The 24445-nt window shown below is 39.2% G+C and overlaps 1 protein-coding gene across 1 annotated transcript; it reads left to right on the top strand.

Annotated features, from left to right (window-relative positions):
- Positions 1 to 1685: 1685 nt before the first annotated feature.
- Positions 1686 to 21967, top strand: LOC134859733 (plastin-3-like). The gene is made up of 17 exons (XM_063876411.1): positions 1686 to 1872; positions 6501 to 6569; positions 7840 to 7991; positions 9329 to 9458; positions 9559 to 9691; positions 9908 to 9989; positions 10235 to 10400; positions 10608 to 10747; positions 11710 to 11805; positions 11937 to 12123; positions 16650 to 16728; positions 16822 to 16939; positions 17657 to 17790; positions 18271 to 18394; positions 19231 to 19355; positions 20046 to 20223; positions 20310 to 21967. The coding sequence occupies exons 1-16, from the start codon at positions 1695 to 1697 to the stop codon at positions 20176 to 20178; spliced, it is 2046 nt and encodes a 681-aa protein (XP_063732481.1). The 5' UTR covers positions 1686 to 1694; the 3' UTR covers positions 20179 to 20223; positions 20310 to 21967.
- The last annotated feature ends 2478 nt before the right edge of the window (positions 21968 to 24445 follow it).

Here is a 24445-nt window from a genome sequence, read left to right as displayed (position 1 = left end):
TTATATTTAAATTATGACAAGGCTTTCAAGAGATGTAGGTCAATTCCTCTTTTAAGTAAAGACTTTATATATGTTTTCCTTTTTACTGAGATATGATATAACTGCACCCATCTTTTGATTAACTTAATGACTAATGTTTCATTGTCACAAGTTAAAACATTATTGAAGCATGTTTGTGCAGGACATCATAACCTAACACTGTTTCCCAGAACAAAAAGGGTGGCCAACAGAAAAGTCAATGCATTCTGGAAAGATCGTAGCCTACTGGTTTTTGGAGGAATTTACTCAAGACAAGATTCAGCACATCACTCCAGAGAGATGCGAGACAAGAGGGAGGGAACAACAGGGGGAGGGAAAGGAAGGAAAGGTATGAGTAGAGGAGGAATGAGAGGAGGAGGGAGACAGGAGGAATTCCTGCATGTAGAGACTGGTAGCAGCTGCAGAGCTCTGACAGTTCAATAAGTTGGGCTTGCTGATGAAGTTTGTCATCCTGCCTAGGTGTTTGTGATTTTATTTTGTTATCTCAAGACAAAATGCATTCAATTGCTTGGTGTGGTCTTTTGTGTACAATATGTAGGTAATGTATTATTATTTTGCAACTAAACTGTTTATTAAAAGAGCAAGTCACTATATTGGCAGCTTGTATGACTAAACAGTGAGTTACAAACTTGAGCTGAACATCCTGTGAGTCAAATAGTATTTACCAGTAGGCTACGGCTCGAGGCAGATGGGTAGGGCAGGAGTGAGTAGCAATATTAATCAATGAAACATTGCTGAAAGAAATGCAAACACTGAAGTTACTGTATTGTAATTGTTTATTGCATAAAACAACACAAACAACTTGCATTAAGCAGCTCATTCAGATCAAAAATAGATAATTGAATAAAAAAGATATTACTTTGCTAACCGTTGGTGTTCTCTAATGAAATGTGTTCCTTTACGTTCCCTAATGACATGCGATATGACAGCTACAGTTACTTGAAAAAAAGCAAAATGGGGAACTGAATTTAATTGAATTACTGTTTAACATAACAGAAATTAGACATGAGTTAATTTGCTTGCAGATCCCGCGGTTCCTACGCTAACTTCGGCAGTAAGAGCGAAGTCGGTTGCTCCGAAGACGGACCTTCAGTTCGCGGGAATAGCAGCTTGAATTTAGCTAGCTAATAAAAGTATTTATTGTACCCTTATCGAGTCCGTACTACAGCACAAATAAACTACACAAATAAAAACTCCCATAGCTTTTTGGGTTGAAGCTTTATTGTTGAATCAACAAACATATCCTGCTTTGCTTAACACTGTAAATAAATATTCAAGGCTTCCTGCAAGTTGAAAAGCTTTTTTTAATTCAGAACAAAATGTTGTCATAAATCTACCCTAATTAGAAATTCATTTGAAAGTAAAGCAATTGATCACTAATACTAACAATACCTGATCATATTTTTAAATGTCCCCAAAGTTTCACTTTCTAATTAATAACTATCGTTGTACTCCTAGCCATTGAACTAAATTAGCTAGTGGTGAGTGTTTGCTTTAAATTGGTTAGCATTAACGTAACAATTAGCCATAAAGTAAGCATCTTCCATTTTATTTGTATCAGTCTTTTGTTCAGTTCAAACATACGCCAATGTTGCTCAGTCAAAGACAATGTTATTATATCTCCACTGTTTATTTTTCTTGCTAAGTGGTCGGACATGACAGCAGGAAGGAGAGGAGGGTGTGTTCGTAGGGTAGGGGTGGCGCGGAGGGGCGGAGCGAATCTCTCCACCGGGCGGTCTCAGTTGAAGAAAACGGGACAGAGGAGCAGAGAGAGGCGGACACAGGGATTCTTTTCCCCGGGTGATTGTACTGAATTGCAACAGAGGACTTCAGGTAAGAGCAAGGAGCGCATAGGGCGTTTTCTCATCAGTCAGGGGGGGAAGTCTTGTGTTAGCTTAACTCAGGAGCAGAACAATGATTTATAACTCACTGCTGCACAGCGTGTCTTCTTTCATTCAGAAAATACAATTTCATTGGAAAATACAGCACTGAGTAAAAAGAGACAGTAGCGCAGTCATTGTGAGATATTAAGCATAGAACAAAAGCTCATTTTAAATGCTAGTTTATCCACAGAATATTTCCATTGAATGCTGAATAAATGTTAGTCTCGTGTGCAAATGCATTTGTGCATGTTTTATTTATTTACTTATTACCATTTTATGAATGTATATGAATATTGTATGAATTCTTTTTGGCATTTTAAAACATGCACTAAGCTAGCATTTTTTATGAAGAAGCGTATGCAGCTAGGGTATTGTGCTTTATTGTGTAGTCTATAAATCAAGTGAAAACAAGGATGTACCTGCAGTTAGTGCTTGCAGATAATAGTATGAAATATTTCATGACCACTTTTATTTTTATCACGTTTTATGGTTGTTTCCAAACATGTGGAGGTTGCAGTTTTCTCATAGGAAATTAATAACAATGGAGTGTTAGCGTAAGACAGCAGCAGACATGTGTCTGGATGCATGGATATATGAACTGCATCGTCACTCTAGACAGTGTGTGTGTGTGTGTGTGTGTGTGTGTGTGTGTGTGTGTGTGTGTGTGTGTGTGTGTGTGTGTGTGTGTGTGTGTGTGTGTGTGTGTGTGTGTGTGTCAGGATCCATCAAGATTCCTGTAGGTTAAACACGTTCCTTCAGTCATGCATTCTCTGAATCTAAATTTAGAGACAATGCAGTGTCATGATTGGCTTTAACTACGAACTTATGTCTGAATTATGTATTTTTTATCATTGCAATTTGGTTCTATAAATACGTTTGAAAGGATAGAGAATACTTTATTTGTTAACTTTATTAGCTCCCATTTTCACCCCCCCAATACAGCTATCTTATCAGTATTTCCTAAACATGCTCATATTGTTTTATTGAACACATTTGGTGTGATTTTCTGATTAATTTAGGCAAAAACAGATCTTTAATACATTTACTTTAAGAAACATACTCGTAAAACATAGGGCAAACCCTAAAACCAATGTCTGTTCTTCCTCAAGCAGTGACATCTGGTGGCAGTAGGAGTGTACTTTGTCTGTCATCTAAATACTTCACAATGAAAAGGTTGAAATTGTAATATTTGCAAAAACAGCCACCAATCTTTGAAGATTATAAACATAACTTGAGTTCATTGCATTTCCTATGTACTGGCACAACTCTCAAAAAGTCTCACAATTTTCCCATTTTAGTAAATCAGTAACTATTGTTGTTTTTAGGTATCTTTTTCATGAGGTGGAGAATGTCTGTATTCAGAATCAGAATCAGAATCAGAAATACTTTATTTATCCCAAACTGGGAATTATTTTCCGTTGCATCAGCGAAATATAAAAACAAGCAGATCAGACAGCAAATAATAACAACAAAAATAAGAATACAAAATAAAAATGAATGAAAATTAATAAACATGAGAAATATACAAATGTACAAAAAGGCAATAATAATATAGTGTAAGTGTACAATGTTAAGTGTGAAGGAGTGCATGTTAAGTCCAGTTCACAGAGAGGCTACGGAGCAGTGAGTTGTCTGCCAGCCAGAAGGGAATTATTGTGCAGAGTTATTGCAGTGGGCAGGAATGTTCTCCTGTACCTGTCGTTTTGATAGTGTTGCTGGAGCAGTCTGTTGGCGAAGGAGCTCGCTGTCCTTCCAGCTGCAGGTGGAGAGGGTGGGTGGGTTATCCATGATGGACAACAGTTTGTTCAGAGTCCTCCTCTCCACCACAGCCTCAAAATTGTCCAGTTTGATGCCGATGACAGAGCCAGCTTTCCTGATCAGTTTATTGATTCTGCTGGTGTCACCGGCTCTGATGCTGCCCCCCCAGTAGACGGCAGCAAAGAAAAGTGCACTAGCAGCAACAGACTGGTAGAAGATATCCAACATCTTGCTGCACACGTTGAAGGATCTCAGCTTCCTCAGGAAATAGAGTCGGCTCATCCCCTTCTTGTACACAGCGTCAGTGTTGGCCCTCCAGTTCAGTCCATTGTCGAGGTGCATTCCCAAGTACTGGTAATCCTCCACCACAGCCACATCCTCACCCAGAACGCACAGAGGCAGTGGCAACGTCCTCTTCTTCCTGAAGGCAATGACCATCTCTCTGGTCTTGGCCACATTCAGAAGCAGATGGTTTCTTCCAGTCTACTTCACATAATCCTCCACCAGCGCTCTGTACTCCTCCCGTCCATCCCTTATACACCCTACCACTGCAGAGTCATCCGAAAATGTCTACAGGTGGCATGACTCTGAGTTGTATTGAAAGTCAGTGGTGTATAAGGTGAACAGGAAAGGAGAAAGCACAGTCCCCTGTGGGGCTCCTGTACTACCAACCACCACATCAGACAGAACACTGCCCAGCCAGATTTACTGTGGCTTGTCTGTGAGGTAGTTGGTAATCCAGGAGATGGTGGACGTGTCTACCCTCATAGCCTGCAGCTTATCACTCAGTAGCCGTGGCTGGATCGTGTTGAATGCACTGGAGAAATCAAAGAAGGTGATTCTCACAGTGCATCCCGACCCATCCAGGTACGAGTAAACACACTGCAGCAGGTAGATAATGGCATCATTCACCCCCAAATGAGGCTGGAAATTGAAAAATATTGTGTAAACAGGAATGTTTTGCATTTAAGAGAATACTTTTCCAGTCATTATTCAAAAACCTTGGGAATATAACTGGCATTATGTCACATACAATCTGACCACGAGTGTTATAGTATACCATTAAAGCCTCAAACAAACATTGTTTTTAGAGACAGTGGTTGCCAGACATCTGTGCGTGTGACTGCCTGATTAAGCAAACAGTATATTTGCATGTTTATGCTGAAGAATAGCCTATTTGTTTATTTGCCTGTGATGTAATTCGAGCATGGCATGGAAAGTGACCTTGGTTGAACTTTAAGTAAAAAGGTGATTTGGAAACTTTGAAAAGCAACAATTCAAAAGGAATTTCTGGCTAATATTGCTTAAAATGTACAGGTGTAAGACTAAAACAAAAGAGGACACAAATCATTGATCTCTCCTTGTTAGATTTGGATTTATGATCAAATAAAAGATTAATGATAAATGTTATTAGATGATCAAGTCTACTGTTCTATAGGGTTTTGAAGTTAGATGCCATTAATATTTGCCATTAATATAGCTTTGGCTTCTTATGCTGGTATTGATCGTCTGTGGAGGTAATTCATCAAGTTGTCATCTAGTCTATTCTCAGGCAGCTCTAGGGCTCTGCTCCCTGCAGCAGAAAGCTCTCCTTCTGATTGAATCATACACAGACGAATCTCACTGGGCTAATATTTTCGATAACATTACATGATGTACTGTGTGATAAATTTAGCTGCCATGCTACTTTAGAGCTCTGCTTTTTTTAAAACTTTTTTTTGGATTCAGAAACCGTCATCATAGCCTAAGATCTAATAGAATTGATCAGTTTCCATAGGGTTTTGCATGCTTACATGTATACTATATATTCAGCTAATTCAATTAATTAGCATATTAGAGGATATTTAAATCAGTTTACTACAGCACAACTCTAATAATTGTTAGCGAGATACAAATGGTGTTCATAGTTTGGCAAAGATTGTTTCCAGTGAGGTCTCTTGATTACCTAAGATATTGTTTTAGAAACACACATTGCTCTTGATGTTTTCCTCAACCAGGGTTTGAGATACCCGAGGGGGTCTTCGGCAGTTTCCTGGGGGTACAACGGCCATTTGGGAAAAGCTAATCTATATATTAACCATACAAATCAATAGTAAGTGTCTGTAAAAAACGATTGGCAACCGAGCAGAAAAGTTGAAAACATAAGCAAATACAACAATTAAATGATACTATTAGTTAAATAAAATAGTTAACTGAATCCAATTGCTACAAAGAAACAGCTACTGGGATTTTTAGCTAAACCTAATAACTAAATGTATAAGAGGGCTAAAAATAACTGCTAAACGGCCAAATAGATAAAAGCAATAAATAATGCATTTAATAATTACATAGCTAAAAAGAAACAGGCGGAAATTGATAGTTAAACCTAATGGCTAATAAAGCTTAAAGTAATGGCTGATTGGATTAAATAAACCATATAAATTAAATAAACTATAAATGTTGAAAAAAAGGTTTACTAAGAAGATATCTAAAAACAGCTAGCCTAGATAGCATAAATCCTTTTCCAAGCTTAATAAACAATGCAATGGTTTGGTTGGTAATATCCAAGTAGTGAAATACTGGTATACTGCTGTTATCCGATATATAAATAGCCAACTACAGCTAATTACAAACCTTCCTCACCCTCCATAACAGACTAATATTACACTGAAGCCATCTACATAAATCGATTAGATCTTATAAGGGTCTCTAAGCTTATGTTACTGTTTATGGTAAATAGAGGAATAAAGAAATATGCTTAATAATGTTTAATGAGTTCAAATTGTAATGAGTTCCACATGGATTACAGAACCTAACCTCAGCTGCTGTGTTGTTTTATAGGTGTCAGCATGTCAGAAAAAGTCAGCGCTGAAGAGATGGAGGAGATCAGGGAGGGCTTCCAGAAAGTGGGTGAGTAAGAATGTGTGTGGGGATATTGCAGACATCGAGCACATGATGCGTTGGTCAATAATGTTTGAAGTGGAGTAAAGCACCTGACAAACACATGTTCACATACGCTGCTGGTTCACCATCTGATGGACAGATGTCTGTCTCGGGAGAAGAAAGAAATAAATTAAACCTTTGATACGCTACATTTAAGTTATCGCTTAAAGTAATGGTTTGATATTTTGGAAAATATGTTTTGGGGTTTTCTTGGTGAGAATTAGATAATAAGATTGATACAACTCTTGTATCTGTTTATGCTAAGCTAAATAATCAACTAACACTGCCCGGCCGAAAAAAAGGGCACAAGCCTGTGGGGGGCAGTGCTATGATCTGGGGTTGCTGCAGTTGGTCTGGTCTAGGTTCAGCAACGTTATCTGGCATTGTCATTCCAAGATGACAATGCCAGGATCCATCAGGCTCAATTTGTGAAAGAGTGGTTCAGGGAGCAATGAGACATCATTTTCACACATGGATTGGTCACCACAGAGTCCAGACCTGAACCCGATTGAGAATCTTTAGGATTTGCTGGAGAGGACTTTGAGCAGCGGTCCGAACCACCCGTCATCAATACAAGATCTTGGCGAAAAATGAATGCAAGACGAAGCTTGTGGAAACGATGCCACAGCGAATGGGTGCCGTAATCAAAGCTAAAGGCGGTCCAATGAATATTAGAGTGTGTGACCCTTTTTTTTTTGGCCAGGCAGTGTAGCTTAGCATAAACAGCTAGCTTGTTGTAAGGTAAAAAAGAAAGAAAAAAAGGCCTTAAAACTAATTAAAATAGTGACTTTGTTGAGGTACAGTTTAAACAAGAGAGATAACATTTGCTAACCTATGAGTTTGAAGGGTGCTGGTAGGCTAATTAGTACAGTCTTTATGCTAGGGTAAGCTAACTGTCTGCTGCATTAGCCTCCTAATTTAACAACCTATTTTTTTTATCATATTAATATATTTATTTACTTTGTACCTATTTCACAGATTAAAAAAAAAAAAGTATTCAGATCAGAATTAGAGAACAGATCACCATGATTTTGTTTTGCCTCCGAGGCTTCTGTAAATCCTCCACTGTGTGAACACATGTACATTTGAATGGAAGAAAGGCAAACACTGAATCTAGGCTAGTCATTGTGTTTAGAATAGCAAATGTATATATTTTCATTTCAAAACAGATACTGAATCCTGATTGGCCCCAACTAAAATATCACCATCTTCCCTTCCTCCACCCCCCCTGCTCTAGATGTGGATGGTAACGGCTACATCTGCGCCGCTGAGCTTGGGGAACTCTTCCGGGAGGTGGGATGCTCTCTGCCAGGATACCAGGTCAGAGAACTGCTTCAGAAGCTCGACCGGGACAACGACAGCCGCATCAGCCTCGAAGAGTTCACGGCTGTAGGTAACACTAACTAACTAACTCACTCACTCACTCACTCACTCACTCACTCACTCACTCACTCACTCACTCACTCACTCACTCACTCACTCACTCACTCACTCACTCACTCACTCACTCACTCACTCACTCACTCACTCACTCACTCACTCACTCACTCACTCACTCACTCACTCACTCACTCACTCACTCATCCCCTAACCAACCAACTAACAAACTAACAAATAAAAGTTTGACTGAATAAAGTCCATCATCCACTGGCTATTAGGTGAATTAAAAAAGCTAGTTAGGGGGAGGGGGAAATATACTATACATTTCCAAAGTTAGATGTGTACAGTACATGTATGAATAGAAAGCTGGGCTTTTCTCTGAAATTCAAGTGGTACATTTGCAAAAAATATCTCACAAACACACAAGACATAAACACAGAAATGATCTGAGATTAAATTCAATAAATATTGAAAAGATAGCTAAAACAGCTGCTAGATGGCATTCATGAACACAATACAAATATATTAACATAACGCAAAAATGGTTGAAATAGTTAGCTTAAAGGATAATTGTCTAAACTTTGAACTTTAGTTCAAGTACAATATCCACTTTTATATCATTAAAAGTAAATATTCATATCAGTGTATTATTGTTTGAATGTTTGGAACATGAGATATAGTTTTGATATAGGGGTTCTTGAAGTGGTGATGAAGGGGTAAATTGGCTGTGGGGGAATGTTACTTGTGACAAAATGGGTCTTAATGTTTGAGGTCTAAAAACGAAAGCAAAACAGCAAATCTTTTGATAATCTGCTATTAAACTTGACCTTTTTCTAACATTACATTTGTACATTTTTAAGAAGAAAACTGTTCTATATTCTGAAAATAAAGTGGTATATCCTCGAGAAATACCTCACAAGACAGAATCACAGAAGTTCTCTGAGTTTATGTTTAAAAAAACACAGAATTGTTTTTATTTTTTATTTGTCAACTAACCACATTTCTTCATTTAACCTGGTACGATAAACCTCACCAGTACACATACACTGCCGCTTTCCGTGTATAATACCCGCAGCGGACCAAACCTAACCAAATTATACTTTGCAATTGGATCTAGCGGAAAGGAAGTGCTTGTGACAAAAACATATTATCCTAGGCATCTGTATTCTGAAAAAGAAATGGGCCTATTAAGAAGGAAAAAAGCTACTGATTCACATGATGGTGATAGCTTTAGTACATCAGCACTGGTTCTTTAAAGTTGCTTGTTTTGACTCACTAACTACTACTTAATTAGTATCTCAGAAAATGTAACCACAATCGATTGACTCATTTGTGTTTGCTTGCAGATTTTCGGCGATTTAAAGAACGACCGCATGGCCAAGGGTTTCAGGAAGGCCCTGAACAAGAAAGAAGGCATCCTGGCCATCGGGGGCACCAGCGAGATCTCTAGTGAAGGAACTCAGCATTCAATTTCTGGTTGGTAAAGCTACGCTAAAACATATAGAAATGTATTTTAGGTTACACTGTGTAATATCATGACGGGCGGGATCTGACTCTTGACCAAACTGTATTTCAGAGCAGGAGCGCTACGCCTTCGCCAACTACATCAACTCTTCTCTGGCGGAAGATCCTGACTGTAAGCACGTCCTGCCCATCAACCCCGAGACTGAAGCTCTGTTTAAAGCGGTGTCAGATGGCGTCATACTCTGGTAAACCTTAAGAAATCCCCGTCCAAACCCTATCAATAACACTAAAGCATACTGATCAATCGCCACAATTGCTTGTTGTAATCCATCCTTTTCTTTAACCATTTACTCATAATCTAAAGGCCCTTGTCTGTTACCTTTACCCAGTGTCAGTCTGATTTTTAGGCTTTGTATCAGACCAAAATGCTAATATTTTTTTCTCTCGTGTTGTTTTTGCAGTAAACTCATCAACCTCTCTGTTTCTGACACCATTGATGAAAGAACCATCAATAAAAAGAAACTCACAGCGTTCACCACACAGGTTAGTTAGTTGCTACATTCTCCACTGCTTTTTTTTTAGCTTGATTTAACTTCATTGCATTTATCATTAAACTATCAAAATTGGGATATAGTAGTATAGTGACTGTTAAACGATAAAACGAAACAATGAACAATGAAAGCAATTGTAAAATAATGTATTTAATGTGATGCCACCTTTAAATCTAAACCTACATCACTGATTGTACATAACTTCCATGATGTGACACATATTTTGACCTCCAACAGGAGAATCTGAACCTGGCTCTGAATTCCGCCTCGGCCATTGGCTGCCAAGTAGTGAACATCGGAGCTCAGGATCTGAAGGAGGGGAAACCTCACCTGGTGCTCGGACTGCTCTGGCAGATTATCAAGATCGGACTGTTCGCTGATATAGAGCTGAGCCGCAACGAAGGTGTGCACAGACGCACACACACTCAAGACTTGTTCGTAGATATAAAACCAAAACTAATGGACCCAAATTGAAAAAACCGCACAATACAATATGATGCAGATTCTCAACACTAAACATTTGTGGCATTACATTTGAAACTGTATAGCAAAGAGATGTTAATTAATGACGTTGTGTTAACCAGACCCATGCTTGTGTTTCTGCGTGCAGCTATAGCGGCGCTGTTGGAGGAAGGGGAGAGTCTGGAGGACTTGATGAAGCTCAGTCCTGAGGAGCTGCTGCTGCGCTGGGCCAATTTCCACCTGAAGAAAGTCGGAATGTCCATATCCAACTTTTCAGGAGATATCAAGGTAGGGAAAAGTCTGAACCTCTCACTGTAAAGAGCGGTGAAGGAATGAGTCCTTAAAACCTGGAAATGAGTTAGCAATTTAGCACATCCTATTACCGCATTTGGGAGTTAATGGCTTTTTGACTGTGTTTTTGGTTAAAAGCTTTAAATAAGATGTGTGGTTAACACAAGCTTAGGGGTTTTGAAATAAAATAAGCCAGTTAATTCCCCATTTAACAAAAAAAGTATTCACGTATGCTAAAAAGGAGGTAACTGGAGGCCAACTGACTCTACAGATGTTGTCAAAGACATTAAAGGCCATCATGCTCAGAAGACATAAGCCTGTGAAATAACATTAGAAGTTGCCAGCTTATTCGTGCTGAAGTCAAAGTCATTGGTTGTTCTGAGCTGAGCGGTAAAGCTTCTGGCGATTGAATCTTAGCTTTAAAAATTCCTGAGTAGCCTTCATTTGCAAAGATCCTCCTGCTGAACAGAACATGTTAAGTGTCATAATCTTTTATTTGAGAGCTTATTTTCTACAATAATCAAAATTCCAATTGAAAGATCCTATTGTCTTTCGTTGAGGGAGCCAGTGTGAAGCTAACTTCCTGGTTAGCCTACAAAAATAGTCTATTTGCAGAATGAAACCCCCACTCGGGGTCCTACCTGTGTCAGACAGAGAGTGTTCATATCGTGTTTCTTCTGCCATTGTGTTTGTGTTAGCTGTTCTCAAAAGAGAAGAGTGTATATGGCCGCCTTTACAAAAAAACTCTGCACCTAGCGACTTCTCCATGCACACGCTCCAAACACTTCGACTTCCAAAAACGTCGGAACTTCTCAGAAAGGCACTGCACTCACAAGAAACCTGACCATGATAAAAAAGAGAAAAACACAGGAAAATAAATGTGATTTTAATTGTAGAGACTGAATACCAGTGTGAGGGAGTCTATCACTGAGTGTCTATCTGTTTGTGTGTCTGTTTAGGACTCCAAGGCGTACTTCCACCTGCTCGAGCAGATCGCTCCAGACGGCACAAAAGAGGACGTTCCACGGATTGAGATCGACATGAGTGGTGTTTATGTAAATTGTTAAGCCATTCGTTTTATGTAATATGCACATTTTTATCTTAAAGCAGCTAAGTCTAATACTGTTTGTTAATCAATGTATCTTTTTTATTTGATTTAGTATTGTGTGTGTGTTTGTGTCTCCAGGAGAAGGACCTCAGCAAGAGAGCAGACTGTATGCTGAAACAGGCCGACCGCCTCGGCTGCAAACAGTTTGTAACGGCCACCGATGTCGTTAGCGGGAACTCAAAGCTCAACATGGCCTTTGTAGCCACGCTCTTCAACAAACACCCGGCTCTCACCAAACCAGAGAACCAGGAATGGAACCTGGAGAGTAAGCATGGACCAATAATCTCCCTTGCACTGATACTTTTCTCACGATCAATCCACGGATGTATAAAGAGAACTGGGGCCTCATTTTTAAAGCTGAGCGTAGGATTCACATTGGAAGGTGGCGTACGTAGGACAAAGCAAGTAAATACGCACAACAATATTCCGATTTATAAAACACTGCGCACGCACGTCCTACGCCGGTTTCCCTTTATAAGTCACAATCAAATCACAATCAACTGGAAATGCGGCGCAGCTTTAACGGACTTCGTAACGCCCATATTTGCCTATAAATAGTCAAAGAAACGCCCCATATGAATATTCATTTAGACTGACTGCCTCATAACGATAGCAGGAAATGCCGACATAACAGCTAAAAAACCCATTTCACCGAGTTCGATTTTGGTTCTTGTTGGGGAGGTGCAGACAAGTTAATCATATTGTTTCGTGGACGCAGTCTGAAGATAACAAAGAGCTGCACCATGTGGAGAACTCTGTGAACGCTGCTGCCGCAGAAAGTCAGATCGTCAGGGTTCGAGTTATGGTTTCATCTCCGTGGGGGCTAAACATTTCTAAGAAGAAACTATGGATGCGCAAGTAAATAGTCTACAATCAAACAGGTGCGCATTTAGTGACGGCTATGTTCTGCAGCGTGTAATGCTTGTGCGCGCGCACATATTAATACACACACACACACAAGCACACATTGTATACTTAAACTGATCTTTTTATTTTTGTTTGAAAATATTGTTTGTGGCTACAGCCCAGCCCAGGCTACAAACTCGTACAGGCGCAATTAGGCCTACAACACACAAAGAGAAAAAATGTATTGAATGATAACGGTAGCCTAATTAAGGCAGTGAACATCAGGGGGACTTATTCAAACAGTTGGCCTCAGCTTGTATTTAAAAAGAGGGATAATACATAGGCTAACTATTGTACAAAGTAAAACGCAGACAAAATAGACCAAACTGGTCTGTTTACAACAGGTTGTGGTCATGGTCCAGGAACCCATGGTGCTGACGTCCGGTGTCCTTTCTTGATCCATGACCTTACGAACGGCATAGGGTCAAATTTCTCCATAGGTGATCCATTTACTGTAAATCCAAGAACAACAATGCATTGAGGTTCCGGGCACGTAGTCTGTTTGTATTCTGATCATCAGTGTCGTTGCATGCCGAAAAACCCCTTTCACACTGCGCAGAAGTCAGGAGAATAGTATTGCTTGCAGTAATAAGTATCTTGACTGTTTTTCCCTGATGCCCCTGCAATTTCCAGTCTCTGAACTCATTGACCGCTTAGTGGCCGACTCTCCGAGGAGTTTCGCAAACTTCCCCATCTCACGTTTTCCAAAGAGAACTAGGTCAGTTCTCTCTTTGGGCCAGAAGTGCTGATCCATAGGCTTCAACATGATCACTAGCTCACTGTGTGGAAGACGTTTAGTGAGACTGTCAACGATTGACTGGTAAAATTGGGGCTTATTTATTTTTGGCTGCATCTTCGTAAGCGTAACCCCTTTGAGCTGGCCACTGGTTATGCTTGTTTGGACTTTCGATTCGGTTCCCCCCCCAAAATCTTTCATAGCAGACAGCACCTCGATCGTTTGGTGAATATGTCTGCTGGGATCGATTAGAGATGTGTCCTGTCTTTGTAATTTCAGGGAAAGCCCTTGCAGTTCACGTAACACATCTTTCATGATGGCCAAATCAGAGAGGAATCCAGTTGATGTCAGATGCTTAAGTAAACCAGTGTACTTGGCCCTCTCTGCGCCTGTACGCCAGACATCTTCGCTGGCCGTTCCAAAGTGACGTGACAACACAGGGAAGTCCTTAAGCACAGCTTTAACAGTCTTGAAACTGAAACCCACCCATCTTATAGTAAAACTTTGCCGATTTTAAGAATCTGCATGTTCAATTCAACTTGCTCCAGCTGCCTTGCATTTTTCATTGACTGGTGGTAAAGAGCATATAGCTAGCTTAGAAATAAAAAATTCAAAATGATTACACCCTGCCACAGTTTTCAATGAGTCATTGACAGCTAACTCCAAACGATGTGCAAGGCAATGCACAGCCTGTAGTCGGGAGAAATCCTTCTTCAATCTTACTATGAGTCCTGACTGTCTCCCTGTTAGAACCGCAGCCCCATCTATAGCTACAATTATCAAGTTCTTCTGAAGAAATTCCATATCCATTCCAGCTCCCTTGAGACTACTGAGTAGTGCATTGTAAATGGCTTCCGAGTCCGACCCCTGGTCCAGTTCAACTAATTAAAGAAATAGATTGTCCATATCCCCATTCCCTGTGACTTCGCACCGCACATATATAATCATGTACGCACATCCATGAATGGTGCTTTCGTCTAGCGTTATACTGACACGAGAATCAAGTGACTTAATGTGGGAAATAAGTTTTGTTTTCATCTCATCTGCAATATGCTGCACAATGGAGGCACAGGAGTAGTCAGAGCAGGGCCCATTGAAGCACCATTCAGCTCATTGAGTTTCATAAAGGGGTTCAATTTCGTGAAAGGCAATCTTTCTTTGGCGACAGTATAGGCTGCCCTGAATGAACTGGCTGTCACGTTTAACGCAGAGGAATTTAATTCCACAACTTTTGTTGGAAGAATATCTTTCTTTTTAAGGTCTGCTATTTCCATAGCTAGGTTGTGAGCAACACAGTCACGGTGGATGTACATTTTTTTACGCAACTGCTTTTGAACAGGACTACTCACTGTCCCATTGATCCAGGCATATCCGACAAATGCAAACTTGTCTTTTTCTCTGTAAGCAACAGTGTCTTTGCTACCTTACAGGCAGTGCATCCAAGGCCACCCTTGCCTGTAAATAGCCAGGGATTTTTTTCCTTCCATCATTGCCACTGATTGAGTCCCCAGTTCTCTGGCAGTCCCTCCGTTGTATCAGTCCCGATCCCAGCCTCTTCATCCTCCTTTTCAGATGTTATGTCCTCATCATCGGTCAGTGTCCCAGCAGTGGCTGTTGCGCCATCACTAGATGTAGTAGCGCTAGTTGCAGAGCTAGCATCCGCTACATTCACAGCAGAGCTAGCAGGTATCTGTGCTGCTTTACCGTTATCTGGAGCTATTTTTTGCGTTTTGGTAGTAAAACCTCAAGTCTGAGCATGACGTCGTTATAAGCGGCCTCTTTTTCGGTGGCATGGTAGCCAGTCGTCTTCAAGTTAAATACTGGATCTTTATTTTAAAAATGAAGGAATGAAAATCTTCTTCGGATTAACGGTCGTGACGTGAGCTCTCAAATTGATAGTTTGCATTTATAGTGGCTGGTGGTGTGGTGCAGCCATGCTGCATTCACAGTGCAGTCCCACAAGTTTGTTTAGGCTACTCTTATGACTTGTCATGTCAAGCTATTTATCTTTATCGCCAATGTTACTCTGTATGTGAAAGGGAAAATAGCTGTATTTGTAATAAAAATAGTATACTGCTGTGTTTTCAGAGACCCCCACAGATATTTGAGTTAATTGCTTTCATGGGAGCCAGTCCTCACTCTATGGGAGCTCAGCTCCCACTGGCTCCCACCTAACTCGAACCGTGCAGATCGTCAACAAAATAAATAAATGCAGTCCGAAAAAGTTAATGGCAATATACACACAGCCTCTCACAGGCAGAGTGTTTGTGCCACGGGCCGGGGACAGGGACGCACCCCCTTGATAAGAAATCTGGCAGAAATGATCGGGGAATCCCTATGGAGTCATGACTGGGCGGGAGAGGGGGGTTACACCTGTGCGTCTGGCACTCAAATGTAACGTACTCTTCTTTCCTTTTTAGACAAAAAACCAAATACAATCTAGCTGGATTTGCACATGTACAAACAGTTGGGACTTTGTTTACAAAAGAGATATCTGTTTATTTGGAGGTTTGTGTTCTGGCTGTCGATCAGCAGTGCGCAGAATCTCCACTTTACCCTGTGCGTCTCACCCAAACAAAAATATCCTGATGATCCAAAATATCCTGATTATCTAGGGTTTTTGGTCCATGGAGCATGCGCACTTGCATTTTCGCTAAAACCCCGCCTCCAATCGCTTCGTCACTTCCCTTCTAGTCTAAATCAGATGATTGGAGAGGGAAAATAACACTAGATTTACAAGTTTTAGGACTTAATCATTTATATAAAGGGCTGATAAGGGTTGATTAATCCAAACAAATAAATAAATGCTGATTTACAGACATCTCTTTCCCAATTTAAAAAAAAAAAGTCAAGCCATCAGGAAGCACCTTTTCGCAGTCCGTGACATCGTTGGGCCAAAAATACTTTTTGCCTTTGACTTACATTGGGAAAGAGGCATCTGTAACTGCAGATTGGGGGCCAGGCCCATGCTCTATGGACCGAGACACGGTTACTATTGCTCTCTTGAGTCAGCCTCCACTGAGCCACTTTCATAGGAATCAACAGGTCCAACGCTGTATCCAATTCTCTTCATACATCCATGGTTCCTTCATGAAGTAAATACATCTCCATGTGTAGTCCTGAGTCTGAGTCTGATATTATCTCTGAAGGTGAGACCAGAGAGGAAAGAACCTTCAGGAACTGGATGAACTCTCTGGGAGTGAATCCTCATGTTCACCATATCTATGGGTCAGTATCTCTACGTGAGGAAGGACTTCACCTTCATGTTTACTGTTCACTGTTTAAATTCATATATGTGTGTATACATATGTTATAATGCAGGGATCTGATGGATGCCATGGTGATCCTCCAGCTTTATGAGAAGATTAAGGTGCCAGTGGACTGGGACAGAGTCAATAGGCCTCCTTTCAAGGGAGTAGGAGGAGGACATTTAAAGAAGGTACATACTTTCCAACACCTACTGAAGTCAATCAGGATAAAATGTAATGCTATATGAATGATTCATCCTCAAAAGTTAATATTCTAATGAATGTATCATGCATGTATACAGATATAGTATGAATAAGGAAGTCTCGATTAAAAAAAGGTTGTTGTCGACGATAATAATATTGAAAATCCACAATTCTCGACACATTGAGAAACTAAAATCCTTTAATTTTAATGAAAACTGTTTTTTGTTTTATAGTTAAACAGGTGATTTTCTCTCTAATACATATTTTATTTTGTGGAACAATTATCTCCTTTAAAGATTACAATTGTACAAGTGTTTTAATTAACCGTCACCCTGTACAACATTACAATACCTTAGCAAAAACAGCCCTTAAATGAGGCATTCGAAGTATCCGTCCTTGTGACATCCTTAGTAAACAATATGGTAAACAAGGGTTAGGGTTAATACATTAAAAACAATTCCCCTGTAATTAAATATGGTTATATTCCAATTACATGTTATGGTTGGGAGGTTTAAGATCACATTCTCTAAGTTATTTGATTTTAAAGACGTCCTGTATTTAATTCGAGTGCGCTTAAAATAAAAACAGCTTTTTCAAATTCAGACCTATCTGAAGCAGGAGCCACTACATTAAGAGTGATATATGTTGAAATGGTGATATATTGATTTTCCATAAAATATACTAACCTTCTGTGTGCCCAACAGAGGGAGAACTGTGCCTATGCTGTGGAGCTGGGAAAGACGAAGGCCGGTTTCTCTCTGGTGGGAATTGGCGGACAGGACCTGTACGATGGAATTCCAACTCTAACTCTGGCTCTGGTGTGGCAGCTGATGAGGAGGTGATTTCGTCCTAACAGTGAAACTTCACGTGTGCTTATTGACATTATTTTAAAGAATCACCAAAAACTAGAAAAAACACCCTCATTTAGACTCTGCATGTTTGAGTTGCTATGCCGTCTGAAGCAGGTAGAGGGCGCTGAAAGACTAAAGAACACTTCCAACATGCTCATTCCATTTAGTGACGCCATAGAAAAAATAACTCACTCAGAAATACTCCAGGGAAGGCAAAACAAGATAGAAAGCAATTGGATTCATGGGAAATGTAGTATTGGTTTTATAGAATTCTTTCATATAGCGTATACAACGTACAGAATTGCAATGTTACCAGCCCAAATTAGTTTTCCTTCTACATCAGATAAAGCTAGATATTGTGAAATGTGGTACTGTAATCATGTCCCTAACTATGTAACTAAATGATTTCGGTCCATACTTCACCAAAAGTAATGTTATTGTTACGTCTGCTCCTATAATGTCTGCAGGTACACGCTAAATGTTCTGGAGGACCTGGGAGAAGGAGATGTAGCGGGGGATGAGTTGATCATTTCATGGGTCAACAAGACGCTAGCTGAGGCTGGCAAGAGTTCCTCTATCAAAAGCTTTAAGGTGAGTTTTACTCTAATATTTAACCCTTATTAGGGTAAATGTGGTTTATATTAAGTCCGTACCACTTAACAATAAGACTATCCCTATAAATGATTTACGAATAGTTTGTAATTCATTTATTAATTACGTTGTGAACACTTTATAAATCATTAATAAGATTTTATAAGACAAGAGATAAACAAAACATGGGGGGGGGGGGTTGTCAACTGAGTGAACAACAGATACCAAGGATGCTGCCTGATGAAGAAGACGGAGTTAGCTAGGTAGCCAATATAAGGCTTAGTCATCTTGCCAAATAGTGAGCCTGTGTTGATGTATGAAAACTATTTTAGAACTGGTTTATGTAATGGTTCTTAATGATTAATAAAGTGTGTACAACCTAATTAATAACCTCATTATAAACCCTTTATGAATCCTTTATGTGGGTAGTCTTATTGTAAAGTGGTATCAATAAGTCCATGATAAACAGTGTAGCTAAAACACATACTCAGACCATCTGCATTTTATTCTGTCACGCTTTAACTCCAGAGTCTTGGCATGCAAATCGTAAAATTATAGTTTACAGTGTTTTCCACCAGAGGTATCAGGACTGTCATGTTTGCAATGGTTTCCGCTACGGTTAATGCTACTGTTTTATGTCTTTGATGTAGTGCATCACGATGTGATCATTGATATGTATAAAAAACATAGCTCTTTGTTTACCAAAGATAATTCAATGTTTTACCGTTTAAAAAAATCCACTAGTGTTATGTTAAAAACCTTTTTGTTTTAAATGTATGTTTCATTATGGGGAGTATAAATGTGTGAACTGTGTGTGTGTGGGTGTGTCTGTGTAGGATAAATCCATCGGTACAAGTATTCCGGTTCTGGACTTGATTGATGCCATCCAGCCGTCCAGTGTGAACTTTGAACTGGTTCATACGGGAACTCTGTCAGAGGAAGACCAACTCAACAACGCCAAGTAACCACCCACCTGCTTCCTCTGACTGTTCCCGGGTTACACTTAATATTGTATCTGTGATATATCTTCAGCGTGCAATGGGATGTTATCTTGCACTAACCGTTTATGGATGAAAGAAAGCACTGTCAAGTGTTTTTTTTCTGTGCTCAGGATTTCAGAATAATCTAAATCCAAATACAGATATTTAAGCTTCAAGTTATTAAATTATTAAATGATGGATCCAAAACAAAAGGAAAAAAGGCTTGATTAAAACACAATTTTCCAGATATTTTCCTTTGTTCCCTTTGTTTCAAATATTATTCAATGAACCAATGATTATTATACCAGCAGGATATTGTTGAGTCAAGTTTCACTTCCATTATATTATATAATATTATTATTGTAATGAAAACATATATAATTATTGATGTGTATTTACAGATATAAAACCAATGGTATGTATTTTGCCATTGGAACAGTATGAAAAACATACTTACTATAAAGAGAAACAAACAATTTAAAAAATGATGAACGATACAGGAGAGATTCGAAACATAAAATAAGTCAGCGCTCCTTTTATTTATAGTGGCTGTAACTTTCAAAGCCCACAAATGCATTTGCTGCATAAATAAGTAACAACAAAATACAATGAATGTCACAGCTATAATGTGTTGCCACGGTGATACTAACTATGACCCTTTCCTGAACCAGGTATGCCGTTTCCATGGCGAGGAAGATTGGAGCTAAAGTGTACGCCCTGCCTGACGACCTGGTGGAGGTCAACCAGAAAATGGTGATGACCATCTTCGCCTGCCTGATGGGGAGAGGCATGAAGAGGGCATAAAGGACACGCACACACACACACACACACACACACACACACACACACACACACACACACACACACACACACACACACACACACACACACACACACACACACACACACACACACACACACACACACACACACACTGACTCTCTGCCTGTGTGACTGGATTAGACATGAAGAGATGAGCTGTGTTGTTTAGTTGTTTTAAGCGATTATTCTGCATAAGCCCAAAAAAAGTGTCACTTTTCTGCATTCTGTTGTCAACAATCAATAATGACACTTAATAAATAAATATTAGTGATCATGTGCTCAAAAGGAATTTCAACTTTCAAAACGGTCCTAAATTTAGCAGAAAAGTGAGACTTCTATAACAGCCAACGGGTAAATATTAGTTTTAAATGAATCTCAGTGTCGGTTTTATTGATTAGCAGTGCCACATTAAAGGACTACTCTACCAATACTGCTCATAGTTAGGAACATAAGTGTGAATGTGTTTGTCTAGACTGCGTCTGCCCAGTGCATTGTGGGAGACACTCCTGCCCCCCTATGACCCTGAAGAAAGGAAATCCTGTCCAGGAAATTTAGTTTCTGTTCTGTTATAAAGGCTGTGTCACATGGGGATTTTAAGACAGTAACCACTTAGACCTCACAGCCAGGTAAATTATTTTCCTCCCATTAAACAGTATTTCTTTTACTGTACCGACATGAATAACATTTCCTCGGCTGCATTGCCTAGAGCTCCCCATGTGTCACCACCTCACAATCATCCTGCTGTATCTTCCAATGTGCCAGCCAAACCACCAAATGAGCATTAAAGGTTCCTAAGCCATAAAACGATTCTTCACTGAATACCTTTTGGCCTTTTTTTTTTTATACGCTCAAAGCTGTGCAGGATAATATGATATGCATGTCTTCACACTGTTAGATCTTTTACTCACCTTTCAACACTGATCTAATTATGGGATTTTAATGGAACAATTGTGCAATGGATGTATAACATGTCCCCTTTTTTATGGTAATTAAGGCCTGAATTCAGTTTTTATGGATTATCTTTTAAGAAAAACACATTTAACTGCCCGGAACATAATGCCATAGCTTCATTTGAATCTTTTGAATCTTGGTGGAAATATCATTTGGTGCAGATAATCCATTACAAACCTATTGACATCAAAATGTTACTCATTGGATTTACACAAAATTAATTTCAAGTCCAATAATATATAGCAACATTCAGTGTATTATGACAAACAACAAATCTGGGGGAATTAAATTGTTTTAAAAAATGCATGCTGACCCTTAAAATTGCTTTATTTACATCTTTTAAAAATTCTCTTACATTAAACCACAACCCTAAAAAACCTTGAATAGTAATTAGTGAGAGTTTATTTTATACATTTTGGACATTGCATTTCTTACTTGTCAAAGCTGCTACTGCTTTCGTATGAACTCAATAAGAGATAACAGAAGAGAACATCTGAATTTGAAGAGCTGATAAAAGTGATCCATGTTTAAACGTCAGGGAACATGTAAACAGATTTTTCTTCTTGATTAAATTTTCCATTGTAAAAATATTATCTGTCTTAATGTCGCGGGTGAATTTGTGGATACTTTTCAAATTGATCCAGGTTTGTTGCTGCTTATTCACATTCCACTTTTGTTCTGTTTCTTTTGTTTTCTTGTACACATGTTTTTATTGGCGTTCTGGAATGCCACAAAAACATTGCTTCACATGATAGCAATACTTCCATAGCTCAGTGTGTTTGATCGGATCGATTATGTTCAATAAAATAATTTTTCCATACATGTTTGATTATTTGTGTTACTTTTTGTCAAATATGGGTTCTTGAGGGTGGTTTGATAATTCAAGATTTTCTTAAGTTTTATATTTAATTGGACTACAGTTATAATGTACTGTAGATTCAACTCAAAGTATACCATCATTTAAAGCAAAATAATTTAAAACCAGAATTTCTCACAGAGAGAACAGAGTATATCTGCTTCAGACATTGTTTTTCAGGGGGTTTTTTGTGTTCAAAACTAATATCTCCATTAATTTTTTTGCTGTTTTATGTGAACAATGTGGGACTGCTTCATTCTGCAGTATGTCCACCTTCCAGTGGCTAAGTATCAGGCTGCTGGAGCTTAGCAGCAACACAGACAGGTTGGCTGGGTTGACAAGGCAAAGTAGGTGGTTGCCATGTCAACATTGTGGTTGATAAGACATAATGATGGTGGTGTGGATATTTGCAGTTTCAGAGGCAGCTGTTGAGCTTTCTGTGTATAAGAAGGGCCAGAGCCGACTCTACTTCCTGCGGAGGCTCCGGTCCTTCAACGTCTGTAACACCATGCTGAAGATGTTCTACCAGTCGGTGGTAGCCAGTGCCATCTTCTTTGGTGTTGCGTGCTGGGGAAGCAGGTTGAGGTCAGCAGACGCCAACAAGATCAGCAGGATCGTCAGGAAGGCTGGCTCCGTCCTGGGGGTCCAGCTGGACTCTTTGCTGGTGGTGTCTGAGAGGGGGATGCTGCGCAAGCTGCGTAGTATCATGGACAACAACGCTCACCCTCTCCACCAGGTGCTGACCTCATACAGAAGCACCTTCAGCAATAGACTCATTCCACCCCGGTGTAACACAGAACGCCACAGGAAGTCCTTCCTTCCTGTGGCCATCAGACTCTTTAACTCATCCACCTCAGGTCGTTAGAGGAACATTGGAGACTCAGTGACACTTTATTTCATCGCAATGCTGTCATTTCACTTTACTTTCACATGTCACTTTATTCACATGTCACTTTATTTAGTATTTAGTATTCAGCTTAGTTTTATTAGTTATCTTATTTCTGTACTGCCATTTGCACTATACGTATTGTTGTATATTGTATATACCTACGTAGTTACTGTAACTATTTCACTATTTCTTATTTGCAAAGCTGCTCTTATTGTTGATACATTTAGTTTATATTTAGTTATACTTAGTTTATACTTAGTTATTTTAGTTTATATTTAGTAATATCTGATGTATATTTAGTGTATATTTAGTAGTTTAGTTATATTGAGTGTATATTTCTCCTTCCTTCTTTGTATTGAACTGTTGCACCTCAATTTCCCTCAGGATAAATAAAGCTTCTTAAATCTTGAATCTTGAATCTTAATGGATGTGTCCTGGCTCTAATCCAGCAATTATTTGTGCCATTCAACCTTATGCCCAGATCCAGTATTTTTCTACCAAGATCTGGATATTTTTACTAAGATTCTACCGTATTCTTCCAAGATCTGGCCTTTTCTATCTTCTTAATTTAACCAACATCCAGTTTAATTCCTCCTAGATGCTGTCGTCTTTGACCCAGATCTTGTGTTTTTGCACAAAACTTTTGCTCTTTCTAAGTAGATACAGTCTTATTCTAAAAATACTGTATAGTCTTATTTTACCAAGATCCAGTCTTTTCTACTAAGATCTGACCTTTTTGACCCCCATATGGTCTCAATTTGACCAAGATCCTTTCTAATTCCTCCAAGTTACAGTTGTCGTCCACCCCGATCTAGTCTTTTCCACCAATATACGGCCCTTTTTACCCGGATACAGTGTTATTATACGCAGATTTGGTTTTATTCTCAGGGATGCAGATGTTTTCTATCCAATACTGGCCCAATTTTACCAAGATCCAGTCTTTTTAAAACAAAATCTGTCCTTTTCTACCTTGGTAACATCCTTTTCTAGTGTTATCTACCAAAACATTGCCTTTTTTCACCCAGATATGGTCTTGTTTTACCCCGATAGGATTGTATTTTACCTGAATCTGGTCTAATTATACCAAGGTCCATTCTTTTTCTAACAAAATCTTACCTTTTCTAGCCAGATAACGTCTGTTTCTATTAAGATTCTGTGTCCTCTACCCACTTCCGTTCATCTGTAACTCAAAAAATGATCATCTTCTACCAAGATTTTTTCCTCTTCTATCTATTAATACAGCACATTGAGATCTTATGTTCATGTACCTACACTATTTCTGAGAGTAACCTTTATAAAACACGTCTCAATTTCACGTGTGCAGGTGTGTGCATCCTCTTTCAGTAATCAGGAGAATATACGGACACAAAGACACACTTGTGTTTCAGAAGCCACTTCAAACAAGGTTCTTGAATATAGATGAGCTCTCTGGTGGAGAGCAACACACGACACACAATTTGCAATTTAAAGGATGCTTTTGTCGTTAACCATGTGATCTTTCCTTTGATAGGATGCTTTTGTTCACTCATTTACCCATCCAACCCATCATATTT

Source organism: Eleginops maclovinus, chromosome 23 (genome assembly GCF_036324505.1).
Source record: "Eleginops maclovinus isolate JMC-PN-2008 ecotype Puerto Natales chromosome 23, JC_Emac_rtc_rv5, whole genome shotgun sequence".
Classification (NCBI taxonomy): domain Eukaryota; kingdom Metazoa; phylum Chordata; class Actinopteri; order Perciformes; family Eleginopidae; genus Eleginops; species Eleginops maclovinus.
Note: the sequence above shows the minus strand (reverse complement) of the source record. Positions and strands in the feature narration are given on the sequence as shown.

Coding starts and splice junctions, on each gene's coding strand:
- LOC134859733 (XM_063876411.1), top strand. CDS start 1,695: ATGACAGCAGGAAGGAGAGGAGGGTGTGTTCGTAGGGTAGGGGTGGCG. Junction 7,992..9,328: donor GCCTCGAAGAGTTCACGGCT/GTAGGTAACACT, acceptor GTTTGCTTGCAG/ATTTTCGGCGATTTAAAGAA. Junction 9,990..10,234: donor TCACAGCGTTCACCACACAG/GTTAGTTAGTTG, acceptor GACCTCCAACAG/GAGAATCTGAACCTGGCTCT.